Below are 17,670 nucleotides of genomic sequence, written 5' to 3' on the forward strand. Positions count from 1 at the left end.
TAATATAGAAAAATAAAATGAAGATATTAGCTGAAATTAGTGAAGGAGCCAGAAATTTAACCAGGGTCGAATAATAAAATCAATTAATTTTTTTTTAAACTATGTATTTGTCTAAACTAATACCAAGAAACACAATTTAATATTCAATACAAGTTAAGTACTTTATATATAACTCAAAGTGTTACCTTCTTCAGTCAAAAAAAAACCTTGCAAAGTGTAAGGATTTTAACGAAACATGTGTTCTTCATCTTCTTGGAATTGAAGCAACCAGTAAAAGACTTTTGGAATTGCAATTTGTATTCTATAGAGCAGTAAAAGACGACTTGAGGTAAAGAAAAAAAAAAAGAAAAAAAAGAAAAAAAAAAAAAACAGAAAAGCAAATCGGCTAGAGAAATATGGAATTAAAAGTGGGAGAGAGAGGAGAGAAGCTAAGAAAAGAGCAAAAATTTTGAAACTTTATGGGTGGTGTAATTTTTGGAGGATGAAGAAGAAGAGTACACAGAAACACAAGTGCCAACTGCCATCATAAGCAAGGGAGAAGTTTTATTTGACAAGAAAAGAAAAAAATTTGAAACTTTATTTTTGAGATAATTGTTTCCTTTAATTAAAAATTTGAGATAATTATTAAAATAGCTATATGATTATCATAAGTCGATGAATATCTAATTATTTTATCACTAATATAATTGTAACCTATTTAAATAAATAAATAAATGCTACTTTAAAATATCTTATAATACTATTTATTATTATTTTTAAATCAAGGGTCGCACAATTATTTTTAATAATATAGAGTTTGAAAGTTTTTAATTCCCTTTCCATTTTCAATAAACACCCTCCCCGACTATGATCACTTTCTTCCCTCAACTTTTCTCACTCTCCGTCTCTCAGTTGCACACACCATCAACATCCACATTTGCTAGCCACTAACCCTACCCAACTCAATCGCTGCCAAACCATCTCTCTCTAGCCACTAACACTACCGACCTCAATTGCTGCCAAAAATGATGTCCCTTTCTTATTGTAATTGGTCAGTTTGTTTATTTATATTTGAGGAAATTACAATTTATCACCCTAAATTATACCCTTGATAACACTTAGCATCATAAACTTTCAGAATGCACGATTACAACCCTAAACTATAACATTTGTTTTATGTTGAACCCCATCATCAATTGAGCTATTAACTTAGATGGAAAAGCATGGCATCACGTGAAAATATTCAATTGCTCATCTTCTTAATCTCTTAAAAATGAAAAAGAAAATTACTCTTTACCACTCTAAACTATATTTTCAATTATACTTTGCATTCTAAACTTTGGTTTTCTATTCAAGATAACGGTAGAATTGATGGCGGGTTGTAAAGAGTAACATGGGGTATAGTTCAGGATACTAATCGTGCATTCACAAAATTTATGGTACAAGTGTAATTTTGGGTTTAATTTAAAGTGGTAAAATGTAATTACTCTTTCATATTTATTGTTTGTTTTGTGTTTTGCCGCTTTTGTATTTTTGTTAAGCTGTTTGTTATAGTTATATATATATATATATATAAATTAATTTTTTGTCCCTATATTTTGGTCATATTTTCAATTTGGTGTTCAAGTTTTTATAACTTTAATTTGTTCCATAAATATTTTAAATTTGTTGTTATTTTAATATATGATGTTATCTCACTTACAGAGAAAGCCTATGTGATTAACAAACTGTATTGTTAGCCTAAAATTGCATTTTCTGATAGTGAGTTTGAAAATATAAAAACTAAAATGAAGTTATAAAATTTAATGATCAAATTGAAACATGACCAAAATATAAGAATCAAATGAATATATATATATATATATATATATAATAAAGACCCACAAACGGAATTCACCACAAGGATATGCCTATTTTGATGGGTTGGATCTTGCCGACACAGCCCAAACGCCTACATGGGCAAATGACATGCGCCGAAGTTTAAACATGTTTAAATTGTCAATTTTTTGAGACCGGCTCGATCCATTCGTCAATCATTTTCCCAGCTGTCTCCAACCGACACTCGTGTGCACTTGGCACCTAACCAATAGCATCCATTCAAAGTGGTTCACGCGCACGCCCGTACCCATTTCTCTCTTTACGTCGCCTTCCAAAATAAATGCAGAATATTACACTCGTACACTTTCTTAAATATCTCAATATTTATGCTTCTCAAAAAAAAAATTTCTCAATATTTATAATTTTTATTTAATTATTTAATTATATATTATACGGTTCAATTTAATTATTTTTTATTTTTATTTTATTGAATTATATTTAAATTCTAGATGGTTCCATTGAAAACATTAGAAAATGTTTGTTCAACTACTAACTCTTGACGAATTGAAATATTAAAGTAATTGTATTTTAGTTTTTCTTAAGTGTATTGTTTGTAAATGAAAATAAAATAATTTAAAAAAAATTGAAAAATTAACCTAACCCAATAGCTAAAGTTTTTATTAGAACAATAATTATAGGTGCACAATATTTTTTAATTGACGTATTAAGTGATGTATAATAAAAATTGTGTAAGTAATGGCTAATGGGTCAATATCAAAGTGATGTTGTTCAAATTATAACTTATCATATAGTCTATTGTGAAAAATATCTCAGCATTACCATTATTAGAATCAGAGCTAAATGGCACATAGTTGCGTATAATTTGTTGAGGTGATATTACAAATTTACAACCCGTCTAGATCCATTGCTTTGTGGCCCAAAAATTAAAGGTGAGGTACGGTGCTGTAATTCATCGTACAGCATTGTGATCTGTCTGATATATTACGTATCGAATTCAGAAAATAGCAAAATCTAGTTTTTCTTTTCTCTTGCTACACATTCTAGTCCACACAGTAAAAAGGGACAAGAAAATGTGTTTGAAAACTTTGCGTGTCTAACAAATTTCATTGTAGCCGTAAATTATGTTGCATGATTGAAATATGACATATAGAGGAAACTGCTTACTTGAATGTGCTTTGCTGAATTATCCAAAAAAGATTCGGCTTTGCTGTCTTCTTTGTCTCATAAGTCATAACCCTTTAAAGCCTAGTATTGGTGGGAAAACCGATAAAGTTATAATTATACTATGGTAAATATATAATAATTTGTAACGTGTAATATAATATTAACATTTGATTGTTATTTTGCGGGAGCTTTGTGGTTTGCTAGCCGGTGGGGCATTAGAACAGAGTTCATTTAGCAGTAATCCTCACTCCTCAGTCCAGTTAATTTTGAATCCCTATTAATTCCCCCCCCAACAATAGAGCTCCAACTTGATGCAGTTCTAAGGAATAATTTTTGTTATTTGATGCACTTGTTCTAGATATCATTTGGAAGATTAGAAACCGAGCGATACATTAAGGCCTAAGTCTGCCCCAAGAGGAAGCAATCAGGAAAATGCATTAGCTGTTTTTAGAGCATTGGAGACAGTCAAGAAATTCAACTGCTAGCTACTCACCTAGCGAGAGATTAGGAGATGGCAGGACGGAGCTAGAACTTGGAGTCAGGGATAGCTCTACCGCTCATTGTGTGCGGTAGCTCTATCTTTTGACTCTAGTCATTCTAATGCTTAACCACAAAGAATTTTTGTTTAAAACTTTTTAAAGAATCAAGTTGTTTGTTTTGGATAAAATAGGGTGATTGGGCTTTTTCTTTTCTTTTTTTGGCTTTATTATTGGTAATTTTTGTTATTGGACTAATTTTTTTGAGCTTGTATATTTTTGTTTTTGATTTAATCTATTAATTTTTTATGGCTTTTAAATGTGGAAAATGTTAAAACTACAAAAATTTTACAAACTGCTAATGTTATAAGTAGTTATTGATAAATAAAAAGGGATGTAAGTGTACAAATCAATAAGAATTTGTAAAAATGTTATAGAAAAGTTTATGATTATAACATTACTCTTAAAAGAATTTATGACATTGTTAAGGGGGCAAAGTGTAATTTTATTGAACAAAATTATCAAAATTAGTACCTATTAATATATTTATATTAATATTAAAAAAAAATAAAAAATTGTGGGGGCCATGTCCACATATAGCTCCGTCCATGGGAGATGGGTGAAACCAAATCGGGATTTGTGAAAATTAAAATTGTGATGCGGCTATAGGAGCCAACTCAGCCTACATTGCAACAGCTGCTAGGGCCTGGAGAGGGGCCTTGGTATATCCTTTAATTGGATTAGTAGAGTATGAAACATGGTTGCTCATGTATTGGCTAAGTGGTCTCTCAACAGTGGTGGGGTTAATTTTTTGATGTAATTTCTGCCGCCCATGTTTTGTTCATGTTGTTCATGGGGACTACTTTGTGTTAATAAAAGTTTTTTCTTCATAAAAAAAAAAAAAAAAAAAATCTTTTGAATATCATGTCTGAGGATTAATTACAATTTAATTACAGAGACCAAAAGTGAATCACATGGTCACTTCTATGGGTTTTAATATTTTTAGGACGATTCTCAGTGTTTTCCTATACAAAAAGTAAAAAAGATTTAGATTCTATTTGGAATTCGCTTATTTTATTAAAATTGAAAACTTTTTGCTGAAAGTACTGTAGATAGAAATAAAAGTTAGCTGAAATAATACAGTAAGACCTATGAATAATACTAAAAAGTGTAGTAGGGCTTATGAATAGTAGCAAAAATAAGTTGAATAGTAAAATAAGGTGGCTTTTTAATTTGTAGCCAAACGCACACTTAGGGTCTGTTTAGGATCCATTTATTTTGCTAAAACTGAATTTATTTGCTGAAAGTACTATAGATAAAGATAAATGTTAGTTGAAATAGTACAATGAAACCTATGAATAATACCAAAAAGTGCAATGGGATCCATGAATAGTAGCAAAAATAAGCTGAATAGTAAAATAAATTGACAAAAAATAAGTTAGCCAAACAAACACTTAAAAGGTAGGTCTTGTTCAATCATAAAGATTTATAAATGAAAAAGAAAAACCCTTGCAAGTTGCAACATGAAATCACATAAGGTTTTTGTTGTATCCCATTGATATGTTCAATCATGTTGAAATCAAATCGGCATCTTTTTTCTTCTTTTTAAAGCTGTATAATTGTGAAGTTTATGATAAGACATTGTGCAAATTTTTCCTTATGAAAGATTTTACTCTTCTTTTTTATTAATTGTTGTTGTAAATTAAGTACAATATTTATGTAAGAAAACATAAAATCCTAAATTAAGAACAATAGGTTAAAGGAGCCAATTTTTAGGTTAATTTAATGATGTATAGAGTTAAAAGAGTTGCAATGAGTCTCATAGTTCAATGACATTACCCATTCTAGCATATAAGAGAATATGAATTCAAATCTTCCCTCCCTTGTAAATATATATATGTGTGTGTGTTACCTAAACATACTGGCTAAGAATTACAGGTTTTTTTTTTCCCAGTAGTAAGAAATCATTTGCAATGAATGGGAGAGAGAATTGATGATACCAATAAGGAATGAAGGGCAGTCCTTCATCCAGTTATGGGTGGCAATTTGTGTTAGTATCGTGTAGAGGTTAAGTATTCAAATACATGGCTCAACCCTATCCAAACCTATTTAAGAATCATGTCAAATCCCCTCAATCCAAACACAACCTATTAGTTAAGCATGTTGACACAACATGACCAATTTCAACTCATTTAATATACAATCTAAAAAAAAAAAGTAAAAACATATATATATATATATATATTTTTTTTTTTTCGTTTGTTTGGGATAAAATGGTTAGAGACTTTACAATTTCAACAAAGAATTTATCAATATATATATATATATATATAACCATTAAAATTCTTTTAATTATTTAATTATATTTAGAGTTCAAATTTATTTGAGAGAAAAATGACATGTATTTATATTAATTGGGTTATTTCAGGTTTTTATAAAGGATTTTACAATTAATGTAAAATATTTTATAAGTTTGATTATATTTTACATGCAATCAAATACCTTAAAATGGGAAAATATATTTCTAAAAATATTTTATTATCAAAACAAATGGAGCATAAGACATGAAAAAAAAAAAAAAAAAACAATAGAGGTTTTTGAGGGTTTTCTTCTTTTCTTTTTTTTTAAAATATTTTTTTTTTACTTTTTTTTTTAAAAGCTTTTGTTTCATATTGGGCTAGAAAAATACAACTGGGTATAAAATAATGGGCCTCAAAAAAATTAGATCATTTGCTTTTCTTCATAAGCAATTGGGCTTTTGGTCCACGAATACTTCATTACACGGGTTAGGCCATTGGCCCATATTCTATTTGCTACATGGGTTGGATTTCAAGGCCCAGAAATACAAGCGAGTTCACCATCGAAGGAGCAGCTCCCACAAATGCTTGACGACTCATAAGCAATGCCTAGCACAATTAAACAGATTTGATCACTTCATGCACATCTCCATCTCATTCTCCATTAAAACTTTATACTCATATTGCTTTTCTTTTTCTTTTTTCGAATTGAAATGTCAAAAACATTAGTATCCGTCTAACTTACTAAAGTGAGATATTGTCTCTTATCTTATTTTAAAGCCAACTTAAGTATATGAAAACACATAAAATAGCAGTATATACAATACTTCAACAACAAATAAGCCTCTTACCAACAACCAAAAATGCTTAGAGTTTAGGCTGTCTCTTACAAAATATGCCTCACCTGACCGATTTGTGTAAAGTTAAATATACACTCTAATATAATATTGGATTGACAAAGTTTGACTACAAAGTTGTATAAAGCTATTTTTTTTAACCTATTACGTGATGCATTATAAGACTATTTATGTATATTATTTAAATAAATCACACGAAGATACAGGTCATCACTCTTGGAATAACCCTTTCCTCACAACTGTCAGTGATTTATTTTTTGATGGAACAAAAATTTGGAACTCTGTGTTGATTGACCAAACTTTCTATCTGTGGGAAGCCGAAAGAATAAAACAGATACATGTCAGACCTTCTTGCTCTGAAGATGTGTTGATTTGGGCATCTACTCAGGATGATAATTGCTCAGTTAAGCCTGCATACTAGATGCTTATATATACCAAACTGGATAGCTTACTTGGGACCTGTACTACAATAAATCCAATGCTGTATGGAAAGGTTTCGGAACCTCAAGGTTTCCAACAAAATTCAGCATTTTATTTGGAGATTCTGTAATGACTCCCTCCCTACCGCACTCAATCTTTGTAAAAGAAGAGTTTTGGATGACCCTTATTGTTCACAATGTGAAGTTTAGGTTGCAGGGGATATACACGAAATTTCCAAATTTGTGAAATGCAAAAATAGAAAGGAAAAAAAATATGCGCCAAAGGAAACAATCATACAAAACAATATTTATGTGGTTTGGCAATTTGCCTACGTCCACAGAGTTGCAGTGATTTTACTATTTACAAGGAAAAATACAAGATGCAGCAGCACATTTTTTTTTTTTTTTTTTTCTTTAAACAACACCCCAAAAAGCACTAATCTCCAAACATCAGTTTTTTCTATCCTGCGCATGGGATTCATAATTGGCTAAAAACCGAGCCAAAAACGCTCCTGGACCAAGTCTCACAATGTACTGTCCAATGGATCCAACCTTATGTCTTTTGGGGAAATTTGCTGAATTTTATTAGCCTCTAAAATTGGCTGGTCCACATGGAGTCAATTCTAAAAGTTTTTGCCAATCGTATACAAGTGATATCTTACCATCCAGAGATGATCTTGTGATGTCATTTCTACCAAGACTTAGAAAATCGCTTCTACTTGAAGAAACTACCTACCTTTTGTATCCAATTTTCATGAGCCACGGAGAATTGACGCATAAAGAGGGCACCCCAAGTTGATTCAAATGGGTTTCACATAATTTGTCCTATTTTTACGGCATTGCTCTCCGGCCTTTCCAACCTCTATTTGGCTCAAATAAGGTATTGTGGAAAGATCATGATGTCTAATTTCTAAAGCTATCCATTTTTTGTTCCAATTGGCAATTATCATATTTGGAAAGCTAGATGCTTTAGCAAGTGATGTCAAATCAATGTTTTTATTCTAAAGTTCCCATTTTAATATCTTTGTAAATTGATTTTGTTTTGATTGGAGTTTTTGCTATCCAAGCATGCAAAACTGAAATTCATTGCTAGATATTTCCAATGATTCCTTAATTGGGCCAATCGGTGGTCGTTTGATTATAATTCAATCAAGATTTAATCAAAATCAAGCTTATGAACTCTTTTCACAAAATTGGCCACGTGTTATGCACTTTTTTACTTTTTTGCATTATATTGCTCATTTTAAGTCCGATTCAGGCTCGTAAGTAGTTATTTTAAAGGGAATTCAAACATATACAATATAGGCTCGAATTTATCCCAATCAAATGGCTGAAGTTTTGGTCAAATTAATGTCAAACCAAGGTACATGTTTGGAAATATGTATTTTGATGTAAAATGATGAAATTTTGACTTTGATCATCAATCAACTTGGTCAATAAAGGGCATTTGGTCATTTTAGTTGTTGAATCATATAATTGGTCAATCGGGACAAATTAAGTCATTTTTAACATTCCTATGATCACAATGTGAACATACAATTTTTGACATTTTTAAAATAAATTAAAATTTTGTATGTAAAAAAAAGGCGAACAAAATATTATAGCGACATATATTACTTTACAAAACCCTAGAGAGAGAGAGAGAGAGAGAGAGAGAGAGAGAGAGAGAGAGAGAGAGAGATGTGAATCCATGTTTGAGTGAGATAATAATCTTTGAATGAAGATGGAAATTTTATCTGCTATTGCTTACGAAAACTAACATCAAGTGCTTGAGGGTTAGAGAGAGAGGGCATGGGTTCGAATTGTCAAGGCAATATATTATTTAAGGCATGTTTGGTTCACCATCACTCTAACTCAGCTCTCATCACTCTATTCTCATAACTCAAATGTTTAAACTCATATCTCATATCTCTTCTCTATTTCTACCTTAGCTCACTCTACAATTCGTTTGGTTACAAATCTTTCATCACAAAAACTCAATCCTAACTCCAACATGTGGAGCCCATCGGTCAGTCTTTTTCAATTGACTTCTTTCCTTACCAGTGTGACTCTACACGAAGAACATGAAACCCACACCAAATCCTAGCTCCATCACCACCACCAACAGTTGCACAAAAAATCCAAAAGAATGCACAGGAAACCCATAACCACAACCAAAAATCCAAACCCACCAACAGTCCTTAACCACAACCTCCCCACAAAAAAATCCAAACAAATGCACTGACAACCTCCACCACAGCCCAAGCCTTAACAACCACAACCAAAAATTAAAACCCACCAACACATAAAAGCACAAGAAACCCAAACCACAAATATAGCAAACCCAAACTTAGAATTCTTAGATCAGAGACCCAAGTCATAATATTAGACACAAGAATAAAACAATCTGGCAAAAGGGAGGAGGAGAGAGAGAAAACGATCACCCAAACTCAAGAGAGAGAAATCGATCTGGCAAAGGGAGGAGAGAGAGAGAGAGAGAGAGAGAGAGAGAGAGAGAGAGAGAGAGAGAGAGAGAGAGAACGAAGGCCCAATCTGGGTTGAGCTTGAGCCGATCTAACAATGGCTCATGGTTATGACTTGTGGTAGCGATGCCTAGCGGTCTGTGGAGGAGTAAAGGAGGTCCAGTGAGGAGAGAGATCTCTAGTAAAAGAAAAAAATGAAGAAGGAGAAGAAAGAGAACAAAATTGGCTAGAGTGGAGAGAAGGTCAAACTGATTTTTGGAGAGAACGTATGTGATAGGATAAGTCATATTACAAAAATGCCACTAAAATTCAATTCTCCCCACTTGAAAATATCAAAAAATTATTTTCAATTTTCATAACTCAAACTCAATTATTTAAGTATTGAGTTTTGAAAATTGAATTAAGATACTGTTTAAAAAAAAACAAGTTCGTGTGAGTCCACAAAATTTAGAAAGTGAGTGATAAAATCCCTTAAACCAAACACGCTCTTATCTAGGAAAGGACCAAAAAAAAAAAAAAAAATTGGAAGTTACATCATTATGAATTTATAATGTACGAAAACGCAATATCATTATCTTGGTTTCACCATTATTGATCTAAGATTCTTCTACAATTCACAGGGGCGGCTTGATGCATTTGGGGGCCTAAGGCGAAAATTGATCATCTTATTTAGATGCAAAATTACTACTAATTAACATGAACTACATAGAATTTTTTTTTTTTGAATTTTTAAGACAAAAAAAATTTGACAAAATTTTTCATACTTGTTGATGTGGTAGATTGATAGTGGTAAGTAAAACAGTGGTGTTAGTGGTAGATTTAGATGAAAACTAGTAAAAGTTTGCTAATTAAACTCTTATTATTATTCTTTTTTTTTTGAAGTGCAACATTCACAATATTTTTTACAACAAATCCTAGATTTTAAACTGTTTTTTGTTTTTTATTTGAAAATATCACTATAATTATTTTTTTGCCATCAACAATAGGCTGTAATAACTTGCTACTTAGCATTAGTTGTACAAGTATTGTGAAAAATATTGTGGACGACGTTGCATTTTTCTCTATTTTTTTTTTCATTTAATAAAAAAATTTATTTTATTTATTGATTATAAATAATCCTATTGGTTAAAATTTAGGGGCCCTTTTTTTACTTAGAGCCTTAGGCGGTTGCATTTTTTGCTCCACCATCGAGCCGGCCCTGACAATTCAGAAGCGGTAGGGAAGTCCAAAGAAAGAAAGAAAGAGGTATCATCATGGACACCCCACTTCTGATAGACACCGTAGATGGCGTCGTAGACCACAAAGGCCGCCCAGTCCTCCGATCCAACACAGGCGGCTGGAGGTCCGCATATTTCATCATAGGTAACAACACCCCACTAATTATTTGCTGAGAATGAGAGTGTGATTTTTGTTTAAGTATATTAGTAACATATATGAATAGGTGTGGAAGTGGCTGAGAGGTTCGCGTACTATGGGATAAGCTCGAACCTGATAACGTATTTGACTGGACCGCTGGGTCAGTCAACGGCCACTGCGGCGGAGAACGTGAACATGTGGGCCGGCACTGCCACGTTGCTTCCTCTTTTGGGTGCTCTCGTGGCTGATTCTTTTCTGGGTCGCTACCGCACCATTGTCATTGCTTCTCTTATCTACATCCTCGTATGTGTCAATTTCCTTTTATATCTACCTTGTGCTTTGCTTTGAACTCACTCTGGCACCATCCAATTAATGTCTTGTATGTACATCACCAACTTATTCTTTTGTGCTCATGAATTTATTTATTCAACTAAATTAAGTAATAGCTTTTTTTTTTTTTTTTTTTCCTTTTTGGTTCGGGTAAGGGTCATCAAATAGCCCATGACCCATGGGCTGGCCCAGTAGCCCGCTAGCCCACTAGGCTAATGGGCAGCCCAGCCCGGTAATATTGAAACCTATGGGCAGCCCAGTAGGCCAATGGGACAGGCTATGGGTTGGTTTCTTTACCCATGGGCGCCCAGTGGGCCGGCCCGTTAGCCCAGCCCAGTAGCCCGACTCGTTAGCCTGACCCATTACCCAAAATTTATAACAAAATAATTTGGGGGTTGGGTGGGTGAGGGATTGAACTTTAGACATTATAAAAACTTTAAGACCACACACCTAACCACTAAATACTTGGAATGATTGTGATACAATGTGCATAATAAATATATATTTTGGTATTAGTCTAGTAGCTTTGATTTTTAAAACAAAGTTACTAATATGACTGTTGCCCTACCTCTGTGCCTCTGGAAAGAAAGTCATTCTTTCCTTTGATAAATTCCAATTCTTTCCTTACAAGTTACAATTATAGAAGAAATTCCTGTAAAAAAAAAAAAAAAAAAAAAAGCTTACCGTTGGTTGGAAGAAATTCTTTCCTTAATGAGTTGATATTTGATTCTTCATATATTTCCTTTAAGAATTGATATTTTATTCTTCAAATATTTCCTTTAAGAGTTGATATTTAATTCAATGTACTTATTTATTCTTATCAATAAAAGTTAATTAATCTTATTTTAGTACCTTTTTAAGAGGTATGTCTTAGTATTTTTTTTAATAGAATCTTTTTAGTAGATTTAATTGTTCAATTTGATAGTTTGTAATAATATATAATTAAAATTTTTTTGGTTAAATTTTTATAACCCCATTGAAGACCTGTTAAAAATGCCCATGGCTAGCCCATTAAACCCACCTCACTAGCCCAGCCCACTAAAGCCCAAATGAGCATTGCCCATGGGTAGGGCCATGGGCTAGGGTTTTTCCATCCAGCCCGGCCCGACCCAGCTCATTGACTAGTCAACAGCCCGTTAAGCCTAGCCCATTAGACCCATGGGCCAAGTAAAAACGGGTCGGGCTGGCCCGGCCCGGCCCATTGACGAGGCCTAGGTTCGGGTAACATCGACCTGGCTTGTGGCCAAAATTGGATAGGTGGTAATAATCCTGGTGGGTTTAGTGCACAAGAACACTTGACCAAATCTTTCCTTTGGGTAACATTTATTGAAGTAATAGCATTCAGTTTTCTGACCCAAAAAAAAAAAAAAAAAAGCATTTGGTTAGCGTAATGTTTCATTGCATTGTAATGTTTAATTCTTAGAATCTTAAATTTATGGAATCTTATTATAACAATATAACGTTTGCTTCAATTTACCCAAAAAAAAAAACGTTTGCTTCATTTAGTTACTTTCTCATTACATTTCATTTGAATTTACCACACATTTTAACCCAACTTGTGCCCTTGGATGCAAGCTTAAAAACAAATACCACGTGTCACAAAATCACTAGGCCATACCACAAATTACAGAAATATTACCAAATTGTCCTTCTCCCAAAACACAATGGATTTCTATCTTCAAGAAGAAAAACTTCACACATGTAAAACTGTGTATGAGAGACTGACCCACACGTGGGATAACGACAACTCCCAACCCTATAGCTATAGATTATGTTTTGGTTTGAGAAACTTGTCCCCCTTGAAAGAGCAAGTTAAACCCCTCCTCACCCCCTAATCTAATGCCTAAAATACATTTAAACATGTTTAACATCTGCAATATGGATATGGATCTTCTAAATTTCAAGTGAAATGGACAATTAGACCATGATTTAAAGTTGAATAAACTTAGGGTCTAGCTTGTAAGGATATATTTGTAATGGGATTCAGATAGGCTAAAGCTATTTTGAACTCAAATGTTACTCCAAATTGATTAATTGGGATTTTTTTTCTTGTCTATAGCCTATTTTACCTTGAATGAGAAATTTGCAGAAAAGTTGATAAAAACATTTCGAATATTAATTTCTTCGTCGCTCAATTTGGTCCCTCAATTATTAATTATGCTAATATAGTCCCTCAACTTTCAATATAAATTTGATCTTTAGTTCTTCTCCACCTTTTAAGTTTTTACAAAATTAGCTAATGTGGCAAATTGAGCACAAATTATTATAGAAAATGAAAAACTTTCAAAAATTAAGTCAATTTCAACTACTAATTCTGTTAAAAGATAAATAGGTGGGAGACTAATTGATGATATTATCCTAGATTTGAAGGTTGAGGGACTATTTTATTTTATTTTTTTTTAATTTTTTGTTTTGTTGATAGGACTAATTGACACAATTTATGGTTGAGAGATCAAATTGAACCTTGTCAAATAATTAACTTTTCTTTATCTTGTTAATGAGTGTCTTAAGGGCACAAGTTAAAAGATTAATAAATGATCAATTATGAGCTGTAATGCACACTTTTCAAAAAATGAAATACACATGTTAATGATTCATTGGTTTACACGCGCAAATTTATGGTGGTTGTGTGTTTTTTCCATGTGTATAGTTTGACTTTATTTTTTTGAAAAATGTATAAAAAAATTTATTTAATAAAGCATAAAGTATGTTTTAACCACAGCTCTTAGGGGCATTTGTTAGTTCCCATATATGGCATCTTATATGGTAGTATGGTACGAAAAATTCTTAGGTACTCTCGGAGTATAGAGAAATGATGCTCCCTCCTCTCACATTCATAGTGTACCTCATCATGAATTTAATGAGTAGACCCCACCATGAATGTGAGAGGAGGGAGCACCATTCTCCGTACTCCAGGAGTACTTAAAAATTACTCGTATGGTACAATGTTGACTGTCTTGTGAGCATTCATACAAGCATTAATACAAGGTATGAATGCTCTTAAGATAGTTAACATTGTATAAAGTCTGTGGAAAGGTCCCATAATCCACTATTGTTGAAGGCTTAATATAGATTAATAAAATTTTGGTTAGGAATTCCAATTGTCTTTCAGTGCTTGATGCTGCTAATTCCAAGCAACTCTACATGGTGAAGCCTAGGGATTAGAATACTGTGGCTGGTGAAGATTACGGTTAATATATTTTTCTTGTTTATTTCATAAAAGTGTTCCCTTTGAAACTTTGTCCTGCATCAATTCTGATCCGGCTAAATGTGATAAATGACAGCAACCCAGCAATTCTGCAAACTCTTCCCCTTCAATATCCTCACAACCGAAGCAAGCTTATCATCTGAAGAACCAACTGCCTATTAAATAGACACCACCTCAAAGCTTCCATCTGTATTCCATAACCTGTTAGAGAAAGTACTCAAAAATATATAGTCAGGAGTTTCAAGCTACTTCTATAGAAACACACAACATATCCCCTTTATAAACCCCAACCAGCCAGCTTATCTCTGGTAGTCTAGCTATTTAATGTGTTATCCCTATAAATAAAAGACACATGTTGGACCTTAATTTATACTTTATCTTGACTTTGAAGAAATGCCTTATTCAGCATTGTGTTTTAAGCTTCTGTCATATTTTTCTGATAATAATCTTTGACTTGGATTGGGATGAATCACAGGGACTAGGCTTGTTGACTCTGTCGGCTATGCTTCCTTCTCTACGCAGCACTTATGATTACATAGACACCGACAATATCATGTTACATTCTACTCGTCAGCTCCAAGTAATCTTATTATTCTTTTCTCTATATCTAGTCGCAGTTGGTCAAGGTGGACACAAGCCTTGTGTTCAGGCTTTTGGAGCTGATCAGTTTGATGGACTGGATCCTGAGGAGTGCAAATCCAAAAGCTCATTCTTCAACTGGTGGTATTTTGGTGTATGTGGGGGTGGTGCTGTAACAATTTTGGTCTTGTGCTATATACAAGAAAACCTTAGTTGGGGTCTGGGATTTGGAATCCCTTGTATTCTGATGGTTGTTGCATTGGGTGTTTTCCTGCTTGGTACCAGGACTTATCGATATAGTGTTAAAGGGGATGAGAAAAGCCCATTTCTGAGGATTGGTCAAGTGTTTGTTGCTGCAGTTAAAAATTGGCGGACTGCCCCTTTGGAAATAACTATTGAAGAGAAAGCTCATGCAACCCTGCCACACCATAGCTCTGAACAGTTCAAGTAAGATTTGCATTTTATCATATGCTGATAAATTAAGAGGAAAAGAGAAAAGCAGCAATATAGGCCCAGTAACAAATTATGGTACATTTGAAGTCTTAGATAAGCTTTTTAGTATACTCAGAATGTCCTTAACAATTTCAAAACTTGGTAATAGTAAAATTAATTTTTTCTAGTTTTCATGAGGCTTCTAAAAGGACTCTTTCGTGCTTTTATAGGATTTCATTGAGAGTCAGTCATTGTCCTTGACATTCCTTCATAATAAGAGACCAAAAAAAGAAGAAGAAGAAAAAGAAAAAATGGGGGGGGGGGGGGGCTACGAACCCCGCAAAAGTGAGAGTTTTGTGCATTGATACGACATTTTTTAGTTTATATTATCATATATATCCAATTATTTGAATATATCATTTGGGAGGTGGACAACACACTGTACCTGTAGCTTACATATAATGCATAATGACATGATGCTCCAGATGCATTACCATGGGACTTTAGATAATTCCTTATAAAATAGTTACTCTGGAAGTTTACAACTATGCATTGATGTTATGTGGCTACTCACTAACCTAAAATTACATATACCACCTGACATTGGTTCCATATTAGAGGGTTCTTACATCTTTGAAGGATACAACTTTTTAGCATGACACAAGGAACTTCTATTATATTAAATATGAACAATAAGATTGCCATACTGTGATTTGCAGCTACTGGACAAGTCTTCCTCATCTTTTCGATGAGTTATGGAAGTTGACTTGCTAAAAAAACTTTTAATTGGTTATTTAGATTGGATAACAAGTCCACTTATAGAGCCATTTGGATCCTCCAATTTGGCAGGTTTCTCAACAAAGCCTTGCTGTCCCCAGATGATTTGAATGAAGAAGGCAAGGTCTGTGCTGTCAGTGAGGTTGAAGAGGCAAAGGCTGTTCTTAGGCTTGTTCCAATATGGGTTACAAGCTTGGGATATGCTGTTGTGTATGCTCAGATCTCAACTTTTTTTACCAAGCAAGGCGCTACCATGGACAGAACAATTTTTTCAGGCTTTGAGATACCGGCTGCTTCACTACAGTCCTTTGTTGGCCTGTCCATTATTCTCGTCATTCCCATATATGATTGCATCTTTGTTCCTATAGCAAGAGCTTTTACTAGAAAGCCCTCAGGCATCACGATGTTGCAGAGAATTGGAACTGGGATGCTTTTCTCTGCCTTGTGCATGATAGTTGCAGCTCTAGTTGAAATGAAAAGGCTGAAAACTGCTGAAGAGTATAAGCTGGTTGATATGCCAGGAGTGACTATTCCAATGAGTGTTTGGTGGCTGCTTCCTCAATATATCCTGTCAGGAATTGCTGATGTTTTCTCCATGGTTGGTCTTCAAGAATTCTTCTATGATCAGGTCCCAATTGAATTAAGGAGTGTAGGTCTTGCCCTCTACCTTAGTATTTTTGGTGTGGGGAGCTTTATAAGCAGCTTTCTTGTCTCTGTCATTGAGGAAGTTACTGGCAGGGATGGCAAAGATAGTTGGTTTGCTGATAATCTTAATCGTGCACATCTTGATTACTTTTATTGGCTACTTGCAGGACTCAGTGCAGTAATATTGGCTGCATATGTATATTTTGCAAAATCTTACATTTATAATAGGCAAAGAACAACATAGCCGTACAGTCATCTTACGTTCACTTCAATTTGTCGTAAGTTGTAAGCAAATATGGGAGGGCTAATACATAAAAGTGAAGTGTGCTCTCATAATGTTGCAGTATAATCATTATACATGGTAAGCAGCATATGGGATGCGAGGTTTGTCTAGACTAGTGGCCAGCCAAGTATATCTATTTGCAATATTTTATTCTTTTTCTAAACGTATTTGTATATATACTGCATAATCTTCTATATCTATATATATCTAAAAGCTGAAGTGTAGCATTTATTGTCGGTACACTCCAGTTAAGTCACACCAACTTCATGTCATTATTTATTTTCTTATTTTATTTTTTATTTTTAGATTTACTGGTTGACATTTATTGAGCACCTCTTTAAATTCAAGTGTTTCTCTATCTCCAATTCTATCATGTATCTCTCTATTAACTCATACTCTTTAAATGCCGCTATTATATGGAATTCTGATAATCACCAATAGATTACAACCTCCTCTATCTGTTGTAACTTCTTCCATTTTTATTAGATATGATATGACAATGTCCTTAAATTCAAGTGTTACTTTATCTCCAATTCTATCATGTCTCTTCATTAACCCAAACTCTTC

The 17,670-nt window shown here is 33.4% G+C and overlaps 1 protein-coding gene across 1 annotated transcript; it reads left to right on the top strand.

Annotated features, from left to right (window-relative positions):
* Nucleotides 1-10,678: 10,678 nt before the first annotated feature.
* Nucleotides 10,679-17,327, top strand: LOC126713017 (protein NRT1/ PTR FAMILY 5.10-like). Its single transcript, XM_050412608.1, has 4 exons — nt 10,679-10,855; nt 10,935-11,152; nt 14,863-15,413; nt 16,248-17,327. The coding sequence occupies exons 1-4, from the start codon at nt 10,747-10,749 to the stop codon at nt 17,062-17,064; spliced, it is 1,695 nt and encodes a 564-aa protein (XP_050268565.1). The 5' UTR covers nt 10,679-10,746; the 3' UTR covers nt 17,065-17,327.
* Nucleotides 17,328-17,670: the final 343 nt, after the last annotated feature.

Source organism: Quercus robur, chromosome 2 (assembly GCF_932294415.1).
Source record: "Quercus robur chromosome 2, dhQueRobu3.1, whole genome shotgun sequence".
Taxonomy (NCBI): domain Eukaryota; kingdom Viridiplantae; phylum Streptophyta; class Magnoliopsida; order Fagales; family Fagaceae; genus Quercus; species Quercus robur.